Source organism: Carya illinoinensis, chromosome 4, assembly GCF_018687715.1.
Source record: "Carya illinoinensis cultivar Pawnee chromosome 4, C.illinoinensisPawnee_v1, whole genome shotgun sequence".
Lineage (NCBI taxonomy): Eukaryota > Viridiplantae > Streptophyta > Magnoliopsida > Fagales > Juglandaceae > Carya > Carya illinoinensis.
In genome coordinates this window covers 16,223,928-16,235,663 of record NC_056755.1, presented here as the reverse complement: position 1 = coordinate 16,235,663, position 11,736 = coordinate 16,223,928, and the positions used below count along the sequence as shown (strand labels likewise).

At 35.5% G+C, this 11,736-nt stretch overlaps 2 protein-coding genes across 4 annotated transcripts; both read right to left on the bottom strand.

The window, feature by feature from the left end:
• Window positions 1-4,280: 4,280 nt before the first annotated feature.
• Window positions 4,281-6,768, bottom strand: LOC122307462. Its single transcript, XM_043120355.1, has 3 exons — window positions 5,537-6,768; window positions 4,835-5,365; window positions 4,281-4,735 (listed from the first exon to the last, which is right to left on the bottom strand). The coding sequence occupies exons 1-3, from the start codon at window positions 6,314-6,316 to the stop codon at window positions 4,625-4,627; spliced, it is 1,422 nt and encodes a 473-aa protein (XP_042976289.1). The 5' UTR covers window positions 6,317-6,768; the 3' UTR covers window positions 4,281-4,624.
• A 290-nt stretch (window positions 6,769-7,058) lies between these two features.
• On the bottom strand, window positions 7,059-11,298 carry LOC122307463. Of its 3 annotated transcripts, none has more exons than XR_006241763.1 (4): window positions 10,424-11,298; window positions 7,902-8,198; window positions 7,583-7,793; window positions 7,059-7,486 (listed from the first exon to the last, which is right to left on the bottom strand). XR_006241763.1 is itself a non-coding variant. In XM_043120357.1 (4 exons), exons 1-3 carry the CDS (start codon window positions 11,162-11,164, stop codon window positions 7,683-7,685), a joined length of 1,386 nt encoding a protein of 461 aa, XP_042976291.1. In that variant the 5' UTR covers window positions 11,165-11,297; the 3' UTR covers window positions 7,059-7,486; window positions 7,645-7,682. The 3 variants fall into 3 exon arrangements, 1 of the variants encoding a protein (XP_042976291.1); XR_006241762.1 differs by having other exon boundaries at window positions 7,902-8,435; window positions 10,424-11,296; XM_043120357.1 differs by having other exon boundaries at window positions 7,645-7,793; window positions 7,902-8,435; window positions 10,424-11,297.
• Between the last annotated feature and the right edge of the window lie 438 nt (window positions 11,299-11,736).

Here is an 11,736-nt window from a genome sequence, read left to right as displayed (position 1 = left end):
ATGCTAAAGAATAGATTTTCTGAAAACATTAATATATATATATATATATATATATATATATGAAATGGCCTGATCCAGTTTGGTCCAATATTAAAAAAATAAAAACTGGAACCAGACCGATTGTAACCAGTTTTTTTAAAAAAAAAAAAAATGAAACCAGGACCAGACTAAACCAAACCAAATTCGGTACCGGACCAAACCCACCGGTTTGGTTTACTGGTTGACCGGTTTTTTTTCACCCATAGACTTGAGCAACAAAACCCGCATAGAAATAGAGAGAGATGTCTGAAAAGAATTTAAAAATTAATAAAATTAAAAAATAATAATAATAAAAACGTGGGGGAGTAAAGTAACTACAAAAAAAAGAGATTTTTGGGATTGGATAAACCGAAGTGGCGTGAGAAGGGAATGAGATGGTGAGAAGTAAACTAACAGAGTTTTGTTACTTACAGGCAAAATCGCGCACTAATCTAAGTACTAATATTGATTTTTTTATATTTAAAATTTAAATTAGTATTGATTTCAATAAAATATACTTTTTGACTAATCACATTAGATTAGTACACATATTAATGCACAGTTATGCTTGTAACTAGATTTTTTCAAACTAACAAGGAGGAGAGAAACACTAGGAGGATAAAACTAAAAAACCGTCGGAAGAAAGATTCAAAGGGAAAAGAGAAGAGAAATTTACTTACTAAAACGACGTCATTTTACAGCTGGGTTGGGCTCCTATGCAGCCTAGGTCAAGATTGGGTCTGGGTGTTACGATACCTCTAGCATTTCAAAGGTTTTTTGAAAATTAAACGTGAAGGTACTTGTGAAGAGCACCATATATACCATGAAAAGAAAAAGAATTTAAAAGCAAAACCACCTTAGCCATGTCAAAATCACGTTATGTTATTTGAAATCGTTAACAATGCCATTTTTCGTTTTTCTTTTTTAGCCATCCGAAGATCGACTTTCTAGAAAGTCACCTATCCTAATATATACTATTTTGTCTAACTACCTTTTAGGCTTTAACTACAAATTAATGTTGACGGGATCCGATGTCTTAATATTATATAATCTCTATAAGAAAAATGGACATTTATGATAATCGAGTTATTTGCGATAAAACGATTACTTATAGCGAAACTATATTCATTTTGACAAAATACAATAATTTTAACATGAAATTAATAGCTGACAACAAATAAGCATTTTTCTTAACGTAAATCACAAAGAAAAAAGAAAATTCATTAACAATGCTGCTCAGTTTCAAGGAAATAGAAATTCTTGCATTCCAATTTCATACAATATTTATCAAATAATTAATGACGTTTAATGGAGCAAGCTAGCTATAATAGCCACTAATTGCATGACCAATTAACCTAAAAAAAGGTTGTCAGTGCTGAGCTCAAACTGTCAACAAAGCCCATTTATATATAATAAGAATCCTAAACACCATTTTAAAGTTAAAAAGAAAATAGAAGTAGTTCTATAAGTACATATATAATGCTCTTCAATTAATGTTAATACAGAAATGCTAAAGTCACGTATGAGTTTTTTTGATTGGGCATTCTGACAATCGTTTTTTTATTTACTTAATAATTAAAAAAATATTTTTTTAACGATGTTATGAATTTTTTTTAAAATATTAAAAAATATAATAAAAAAAAATTTATACTGTCGATAGAGATCCTAGTCAGAATCTCCATATGCGGCTGTGGAGCCACTCTTGTTAATTATACAACCATCAGGGACAACATATAATTCCGAACATTACAGAGCTAGAGACTGCCAGAACCAGCTGCTAGCTAGCACATGCATGCATGGTCAAAAGCCTTGCATTAGTTCATAGAATATGTGAAACATACATATATATATATGCTTCTCAACGTGAGATACATAAACAAAAAGTTAAAAACAGAAAAAATTAAATCCATATACATCATTTTCATTAATTTGAAGAGCAATATTAGTTTACTCTTTATTATAAATTTTATTATTTCTAATCACATAATATATAAGCAAGCAGTCACTGAAAAATTGTGTCTCCCATTAATAAATAGAATCAAAGATAACCAAAATTAAAATGCCAGGTTGGCTGATCTTCCATTTGGCAGCTTGGGCAATTGCCTGCCACTAGTGGAAGAAAGACCCCAAAAAAATCTCAAGTAGAATCTTATAAAGGCCTCTAGTCATGAGTATTCTTTATGATTATATTTCTAAATATATATATATGTTAACATTAGAATTTATTTTTTTAGAATTCTATTACGTTTGAGTTCACTTGATGATGATGATGAAAATTTTGCTCATCTATTTTCTTTTTATTTCTAGTATTGGTACTGAGATATGAAGTGATATAAATTCTCATCTTATTTTCACGTAATCTCATTCTAAAGATATACTGGTCTTTTGTTATTATTATTTTAATACACATTACGAAAATTATAAATAGAAAAATATAGATTTTTGTTCATAAAAGATTGTTGTATAATCCTTTGAAGAAACAATGGCCCACTTTTTTCCAAATGCATGGATAGTTTATAAAACTTTATTAATCAATAATGATTATAATTAATTTTAAGAATCTAAAGCTCGTTTTGTAAAATTAAATTTGATAGAACTCTCTCTAAACCGATCATTTTTTAAAAAAGATTAAATCAATTATTAATTGAGAATGTGGTATAAAATCTTTATTAATAATTTTACTTAGCAAAACGATTAGAATGATTTTTAAAAAAAAAATGTAATGTAAAAATTAAAAGTAAAATAAATTTATTAAATTTTACTTTCTAAAATTAAAATACCTCACTCCAAATTTTTGCCTTGAGCCCAACAAACTATTAAGCTGGCCATGTTAAAATGAAGAACGATATTAGTTGATCTATAATTATAAAGTTGCATGGATCACTTATTTTCTCTTCCTCATGGGAACTTCTCTCCATGGCAAAACTGATTTAGCCTGCCATGGCATAGACTAGAAGCTATCTCAGGACAATGGCGGCAGGCTTAGACGCTAAATGATGCCCAATGAGGGCCATGCATGGGTTCGCGAGCAGCAAGACCAAACCAAGCTTTGAAACTCTTTAGTTTTAGTTAATAAAATGGGCATTCTCATGTTTAACTAAAATCTTGAAGATTTAAGGCCATATATATAGGAAGGGATAAGTAAAATCTTGAAAATTTGAGGCCACTGATTCTTCTGGTACCATACGTGAACTACGCTACATGTGAGTCAAGTGTCGGTCGTTGAGTGGCATTTCTCATGAAAACAAAAGGGATTGTCAGCTAGAGGAGCCATGCATACAATTTGTAAGATAGTATAAGGAGTAAATTGAGCAATTCCGAGCTAAAAACAACCTAAAAAGAAATAGACGGGGGACAAAGGAAGCAGAGGGGGAAGCCTAGCTCCTCCCTGAGCCGTTTTGGAGGATTTCTGTTCAGGCTACACAACTGTTTTCAAATCTTCTCGAACTAATTTACTACTATTCACAAACAGTTCATTACTATTTATAAACTAATTTCCTACCATTTTAGATGATCTAATATACTCTTAACATCCAAATGGATTCCTAATTTTATCTGAAATAGTTGCTCCAACTGCTCACTTTCCATCATTCATGCTAAAACAAGCTGTAGTATTTTTATTTTTATTTTTTATATATAGAAAATTTCAGAGCTTCCCCTAGATGTAGCTTGTAATTGCAAAGCCTTGTTTTCAGAGTAACCTGGGGTTACATAGAGAACCATATGCTAGCTCCTGAATGGATATGTTTGACTACTTACTCCGGGAATTAGTAATGGTTTATGCATCTTCATCTTCAAAATTACATTTTTTGAAGATTGATTTTAAAGATAAAGAAAAATTCCTACATTAGATTATGTATTTTTTGACCAAATAATAATAAAATATTATTATATTCTTTTTTTTTTCTCTAAAATTTGGGTAGTCCAATAAATTTAAGTCAAATTTAATATCCAAGTCCAATAAATTCAATCTATCATATATATATTCAGCAACATAGAAAAATCTACACACACTCTATGTGTGGTCTAATTTCATACAAATTCATAACTTGGATAAGGAAAAATAATAAAAATAATGTTTGAAGAAAAAAAAAAACATCTTCAAAGATAAATAATAACTGTTCATAGTTATTCAAAATTATAGATATAGATAAACCAATACAGATGATTTTAAAAAAAGTTTATTCAAATTTAAGAATAAAAATGAAGATAGATAAAACATTGCTAGTGCTTATAAACAGAAACTTAGTAAAAGAGCCTTGTGAACACAAAAGGGCATTCTTTATTTCTGTAATATTCTTTACATTAACGATAAATTAGGATTTTACGTAAAGTAATTTATAAGTTTTGGTAAAACAATAGATAATGTTAACAAAACCAGGTATGCGTAAGATTAGGTAAGAGTTGCGTCGTTGATGGATCTTGTCAAAGTAACCAAAGATGCGATATTTCCGACACAGCTCGAAAAGTTCTCCTTGGATCTCTCATGCATAATCATGATATGGGGATTTTGCTTTACTGGTCTTGTGAATTGAATGAGAAACTAGCTCAGTGTGTAATGATCAGGAATTTCGAATACATAATGGGACTAATCTGCAAGGTGATGTTAATGCATGTGAATTAATTCCTCTTCTTTGCATTCTCTGATTCCAATTTCCATCACTTCACTTTTTGAAGAGCGCAAAACATCACAACAATGCCTTCTTGGCGCCTGCAACTAAAATAGAAGAGAATAGGGATCAGGAACCAGTAATAACAATGAATTCAAGGTATTCTAAGTGCCCATAGTTGATTAAAGTTAGTATGTCAAAAATACCCGTTTAACATGAAGGTCTAGCTTATGTGAGAATACTCTGATTTCCTGCAGTTTCCTTGGAGAGCCCACGTCATTTGAGCAATTTACAAACAACTTCTTGTAAATGCTGCTGATTCCATCCCAATTGGAAGATATAGTATCTAGAAAGAAAATGGTAGGTCTGTCACAAGGGTCGGGATGGAGTTTTCTTGTATTAAACATGTAGATTCCTCCCGGAAGATTTCCATTTTTCCACTGCCAGAATGTCTCTTGCGCATGGAGAACATCTGGCAAAAACATATGGTTTGGGAATATTTGAACAGCATAACCCCACGACACAGAAATGGTCCATGAAAACCATTTATCATAACAGATTGTTTGCTGTAAGATCCTCTGGGAATCAACATTTACTGCTTCAAATAAATGTGTTATAGCTTCAGTGGTTGTCATGTTTGGGAAGATTGGGCGCAAGTGATCCAGGTGATGCAGGGATACCAAGGGTGTCACTGGATGTGCAGCCAACAGACCAAACATATCGCCCCTGATATCGACCTTGAATTTCACAAACCAGAGAAAAAAAAAAAAAATGCAGAAAGATTGGCATGTTAAATTATATTTCTAATAATGTCACAAGATTTCCCAAATTATGAACCTTGTTCTTTTTTTTTTTTTTTTTTTTTTTTTTTATTTTTTTTATTTTTTTTTGAGGTTACAAATTCATACCTGATGGAAACCGGGTTCATGTGTCAAACCTACTCCAAGCTCTGCCAAGCAAGAGTAGATTCTCGAATCACTTCCATAGAGATGTGGATATCTTTCTATACACGAATCGAAAACCTTTGCCAAAACTCTTGCTAGAGGGGAACTTATAGCAAGACCTGCCCCACCAAAAGCCATCCTAAAGCCAAAAGCCATGTTCTGCTGTACACTCTCTGACTGAGTCCCAATGTAGTACCAAAGCCCATGGTCATACTTTGAAAGAGTCTTTACCAAATTCTCTGGGAAGAAAATCGTGTCATCATCCCCAAAGACATACCAACGCACATCAGAATGATTCAGAGCCACTGTCTCGGAAACAACGCGCGCCACACGGATTGCTGACCTCAGACCATTCTTGCAGGTGTAGCGAAATTTTGAAGTATCCTGGGAGATGCATAATGGAGGAAGCGAAGTACCATCCTTCCTGCTGACATTTTTATCATCATCTGGTAGAGGGCTTTCAATGAACACACATCCTCTCGTCTGAAGAGGCTTCCACCAAAGCCGAACATGCTCTTTCCTATTAGGCCAGGATTTCTTGCTAGAAGCAATTCCAAACACAATATGCTCAAGAGAGGTCGGTGCAGAAATATCACCAGATGGGGAATATGTAGGTACGATCTTTGAAGAACCTGAGAGGAATATTGACACAAGAAGATAGAGTAGACATACAGAACATGAGGTAACAATTATGTTAATCAACCGAGAGGATTGGTTTTTCGATGGTGAATGAACAAACTGCATGTTTGGGAGAGAAGAAGGCAAAGAAAAGGTTTCGGTGTTGTTGGGTTGCTACCTGCAAAAAGACCTTTTAAAGTAACTAAACAAGGTTGAGAAATAAAACTTTTATTGATTACCGCAAACTACGGCGAAAGCAAAGACACAGATATTGACATCCCAAGTTAGTTACTTCTCCATGTAAATGCACGTCGGTAGGTCTTGAAGAGCAAGAGTCCATGCTCTGGCCAATCAGAGCCGTCCAAATGGTAGGTTAATTGGAATCAAGTCAAAAATCAAACAAGTTGATGAGTTTGGTAGCAAAGATAGATACTAATAGGAGGCCACATGTCTTCATGGCTTTAAAAGAGTCTATATTGGGTCAAGGAATTAATGAAGTGGGGTGGGAAAGAAAACATGCAGCTGAAATAACTAGAAGTCTGGACGAGTGTCGTAAAGTTCCAAAGGTTGCGGTACCTTAAATGGTGGAAAGTACGGTTGTTTTGTCAGATTTTGCATATTTGAGCTCAATTATCTTAAAAATCTTATGAGCTTCTGTTTATCAATGGAGGCGTGTTTCTTGTGGCTTGTTCAACTATCAAGAAATGTAGAAATTATTTTATTCTGAGGCAGATTTAAAAGGTTTCTTTTTCAATCATATTTTCCTGCACACTCGTAAAATGCCAGGGCAAATGGGAAGTAAAAACTCCACAAAAATTCTTCCGAATGCTTGCTTAACTTGCTACACTCGCATGAATGGACAACTATCTTTCACAAAAGATAACCCAATTAAAATTATTGAATCTTTAGTCCATGATATGGACCCAAACCCATCATGTGATGCATCATCACATGTTTCTGTAGGGCGGAGTCTGATAGGGAGTAATCACAATTACGCTGCAATCGATGAGAGATGTTGCACATTTCATTTCACTTATTTGTCATCCATCATCTTTGGCATGTGACATTCTTTCTTTACATCTGGAAAAATCATCGACACGTTCCTGGTGACCAGAAAATTTTTTGACACCGGTGTTGCCGCAATACTCTGCTGGATCTGACTACCAGACACTCCAGCGCTGGACTGCTTCCCTGGTGCCGCACCTTCCCAGCGTCAGATCTAAGATCCAGCATCGGGAAGGCGCCAATCCGCCATATCCAGGGCCTCCCCAGTGCTGGAGAGAGTGGGTACATACCCTAACGCAAAAATTAATAAAAAAATTAAAAAAAAAAAAAAGATCATTTAACTTTTGGGTAATTTTCTAAGCAAAGCCTTAAGCAATGAGAAATTACCTCGCAGTTCGCATGCCAAAAGTTAAATAAAGAGACCAGAAACTGCTTCAGAACTTTCTAACCTCTGCATGTACTTTAAAAGTTCTCTCCACATAAAATGCTAGACATGCATGGAAATTAGTTCATCAACTCCGCATTGTCTAAGTTTAATGACCATAGATTCATTAAAAGAGGGCAAAATGTCACAGCAATGACGACAAGGAGCCTTCATCTGGAACAAATAAAACAAAATTTGTAAGGCCTAGCCAACTCCAATGGACTAAAGTGCGAACAAACTAATTATGAACTGAAAAGAAAATTCGAACCAGTTCAGCAATACCTGTTCCATATCAAGCTCAAGCATCTTAGAAAACACTTTGACACGTGTCAAGTTCTTTATTGCATTAGGTCTGTCACACTCTCCAACCATGTGCCCAGTGTAGTAGCTCCAGACACCACCTTTATCGGGTATCACACTTTCCAGAAAGAAGATAAGAGGTCTTTTACATGCATCTTTCGGATATTCTCTTGTCCTAAACATGTAACGACTTGCATCAATAGAGACTCCCCTCTTCCACGGCATAAAAGTTTTCTGCGGTAGAAGGAGATCTGGGAGATATTCATTACCCTCGAACACCTGGATCGCATAACCCCATGCAACTGAAACAGTCAATGAATTTGAAGGGTCATAGCAGACAGTTTGTTGCAATATCCTGCCAGGATCAACATTCACGGCTTCAAAAAGATGCCCCATTGCTAGAGTCCTGCTCATGTTAGGGAAGATTGGGTCCACAGCATCCAAATGATGAAGGGATACTAAAGGAGCTAATGGATGTGAAGACAGCAAACCGAACAAATTCCCCCTCATGTCAACCTGATAAAGATAAAACTAAATCGTGACCTGCTTTTACAAACCAGTCACTTAACTCGCAAAAACTACAATACTTGATTAGGAGATGAGCTCAATTTTTTGTCGAACTAATATGAGAATTACCCCGATAAAAACAATAGGATTGTTACATAATCAAGTTATTCAGCCAATCCACATCAGCCAGATAAGCATGTTCTTTTTTTTTTTTTTAAATTATTGGCACTGGATGCAGGGAACCAAATCAGCCAGATGGGTAAATTTCTCCGCAGAAAAAAAATATATCTTATTGTTTGATGCATGCGCATTTAAACTGACAAGGAGAAAATACATAAAACCCCTTTCAAACTTCCATGCAACTTGAAATGTCTCCCCAAACTACCAATTTTTGCAAACTATCAAACAAAAAACTAAATAAGTAAATATAGAAAAACACAATTAAAAAAAAAAACCCAGCATGGGTAGGTAGACCCAGGCACCGCCTGAGTTGACTAGCCCAAGCACCACCTGGATGAATTTTTATTTTGGAATTTTAGTTGTTTCTAGATTTTTATTTTTTATTTTTTACTTATTTGTTTTTCATCATTTTATAATTTTTATGAAAATAATTTTAAATTTTTGGTTTTATGTTTCTCTTCGCTTTTTTTTTTTCAAATTTAATAAGGTTAGTTTGTCTTTTCAGAGAATTTTTAGGCTTAATTTTTCCTTTTCGAAAGACAATGATGTGCATTTCAATTACTTGGTAGTTTGGGAGGGGCATTGCCAAAACTCATAGTTTGGGTAGGGAGACATTACAGATTATATGGTAGGTTGCAGAGAGTATGTGTTTTTTCCCCCAACCATATGCATATTCACAAGAGCTCATAACTAGAGTAGATCAGGTAGATTGTATCATTTTCCACCATCATCAAACCCAACAAAGGATGCAGCGAGGACTTTTTAAAAAGGAATTCAATAAAGGTCCAAAAACTTAAAAGCTCTGACCCTCCACTCGTAATCTGCCTTGAAACAGAGAACTTAAAACATTCAAGTGAAATACTCCTCGACTAAAATGACAGACAATTCAGGCAATTAGCATTCATATTCATGATCCACATGACAGACAATTCAGGCAATTAGCATTCATATTCATGATCCACATGGATAGACTATTATTTCTTCTGGCTGTCTCAAAAATGTTTAACAATCATGTCCTCAAACCCATTTAGCGTATATAACAAAAATGCTAAACTGCTGTTTAGACTTTTGGAATAAGTGATAATTCAACTTAAATAGTCCCCTTGTTGGGCCCATTGGATCCCCGTATTCAAGCAAATGTAGCCCACAAGTGAGATAAGTGATAGAATATAAATTAAAATGATTAAACTCGTCTCTTCCGCTTAAGCTTTTGTAACAAATAGTGATTTACCAAAATAAACTTCCCAATCTGGTCTGATCCACATAACATTACATCCAATTGTGGATCCAGAGCCGGTGGAGGCCACCATCCCCCAACTAACATTACATCAAATCTCCTCTCTTATTACATCGACAAGCAGAATCACAACTAAGGTTTCTCTCCTCTCTTATTCACTATAAGTTTAAGAAGTTTCTACTCCTACGCCTATTAACTCGTCCTATGAGTTCAACATCTCCACTTAATGGGGAACTGGCTCAGTCGCTCTTCAACTTGGATTATACCTAAGAAGCATTACCTATATAGAAGGTCCAGATATTACCTAATACCGAAGCCAGCGGACTGCTAAGTCAGAACATTCAACATCTCCCCCACGATATGTTTGTTTGCCTTAAAAAACCATTGTTGTGAATTGGCATCAGGACAATCTACCATAGCTCCAACACATAATGTTACCAAATTTAAACTCTAGATTAACTCGAAATTACATCATCACATTAGGACAATCTAGTATATCTAATCTAACACATAATGTTACCAAAATTAAACTCTAGACTAACTCGAAACTACTTGATTAGAAATGGTTAATAAATTTTACCTGATGAAACCCAGGTTCATGGGTTAATCCGACACCGAGTTCCGCCAAGCACGAAAATATCCTAGAATCACTTCCGTACAAGTGCGCGTACCTCACCAAGCACGAATCGAGAACCCTGGCCAAAACTCTTGCGAGCGAATAGCTTATTGCGAAGCCTCCACCACCATATGCCATCTCAAAGGAGTTCTTCACGTTCTGATAGTAGCCCTCCGAGTTGCTACCTATGTAAAACCACCGCCCGTGGTCGTACTTCGCCAGGGTTTTGACCAGATTGTCCACGACGAAGACCGTGTCGTCGTCTCCGAACACATACCACCTAACGTCCTTCTCGTCGCGATCGACGACCTCCTTCACCACGCGCGCCACGCGTATCGCCGATCGGAGGCCCCTCGGGAATGTGTAAGGGAATTTGGAGGTGTCTTCGGAGACGACAACCGGAGGGACGCTGTCGTCACTGGCCGCATCGGGGGCGACGCGATCCAGGAAAGCGAGTGCGCGCGTGCAGTTGGGAGAGTACCAGAGTCGGACGTAGGACTTGCGGCGAGGCCAGGAACGATAAGAGGAGGCGATAGCGAAGAGAAGGTGGCGGCGCGTGAGTGGAGACTGGGACGCGCTTTGGAGATGCGAGACAGGAGCGTGGCGGTGGGAGAGAAGGTAGAAGATGAGGAGAAAGGAAAAGATCAAGAGGAAGGTTTTCAAACGGGAGGGATTCAGGGTTTTCAGCAATGTTACGGGGGCCATAATGTCCGATCTAACAGCTAAGGAGAGAGAGAGAGATAGGGCGAGCGTCTCTCGACTTGTATTTGTTTCTTCCCTTTTTCTGGGACATTAATGGAAGAGAGATGAGTAAAGGTCTCTCGTATTTCGATTCTGTCTGTTGTTTTCGGTTTTTGAGAAAAACATCTAACACGTGTCTCTAGTACAGGGCAAGTATAATTGCGTTGTCATTAACGTGTACGTGTCATGTTTCTCACATGGATTTTTAAAATGAGAAATAGAAATATATGTCACCGAGAATTTTGGGTCTCGAATGGATCCGATAAATTTTTTTTTATTTAATAATTAAGAAAATATTTTTTTATGATATTATAAATTCTTTTAAAAAAATATATTTAATAATATATTAAAAAGGATTAAATTACTTTATTCTACCAAATGCATCCCTCCGAGTCTCCGACCGTTTATTAAAGAAATAATTTAATTTTTATTTTTATTTAATAATTAAGGAAGTTATTTTTAATATATTAATATATTTTTTTAAATATTTAAATTTATTAAAAAATATGTAAAGAAAAAAATAAAAATATATAAAA

Coding starts and splice junctions, on each gene's coding strand:
- LOC122307462 (XM_043120355.1), bottom strand. CDS start 6,316: ATGCAGTTTGTTCATTCACCATCGAAAAACCAATCCTCTCGGTTGATT. Junction 5,366..5,536: donor ATGAACCCGGTTTCCATCAG/GTATGAATTTGT, acceptor GTGAAATTCAAG/GTCGATATCAGGGGCGATAT. Junction 4,736..4,834: donor TAGACCTTCATGTTAAACGG/GTATTTTTGACA, acceptor CTTCTATTTTAG/TTGCAGGCGCCAAGAAGGCA.
- LOC122307463 (XM_043120357.1), bottom strand. CDS start 11,164: ATGGCCCCCGTAACATTGCTGAAAACCCTGAATCCCTCCCGTTTGAAA. Junction 8,436..10,423: donor ATGAACCTGGGTTTCATCAG/GTAAAATTTATT, acceptor TATCTTTATCAG/GTTGACATGAGGGGGAATTT. Junction 7,794..7,901: donor TTGAGCTTGATATGGAACAG/GTATTGCTGAAC, acceptor TATTTGTTCCAG/ATGAAGGCTCCTTGTCGTCA.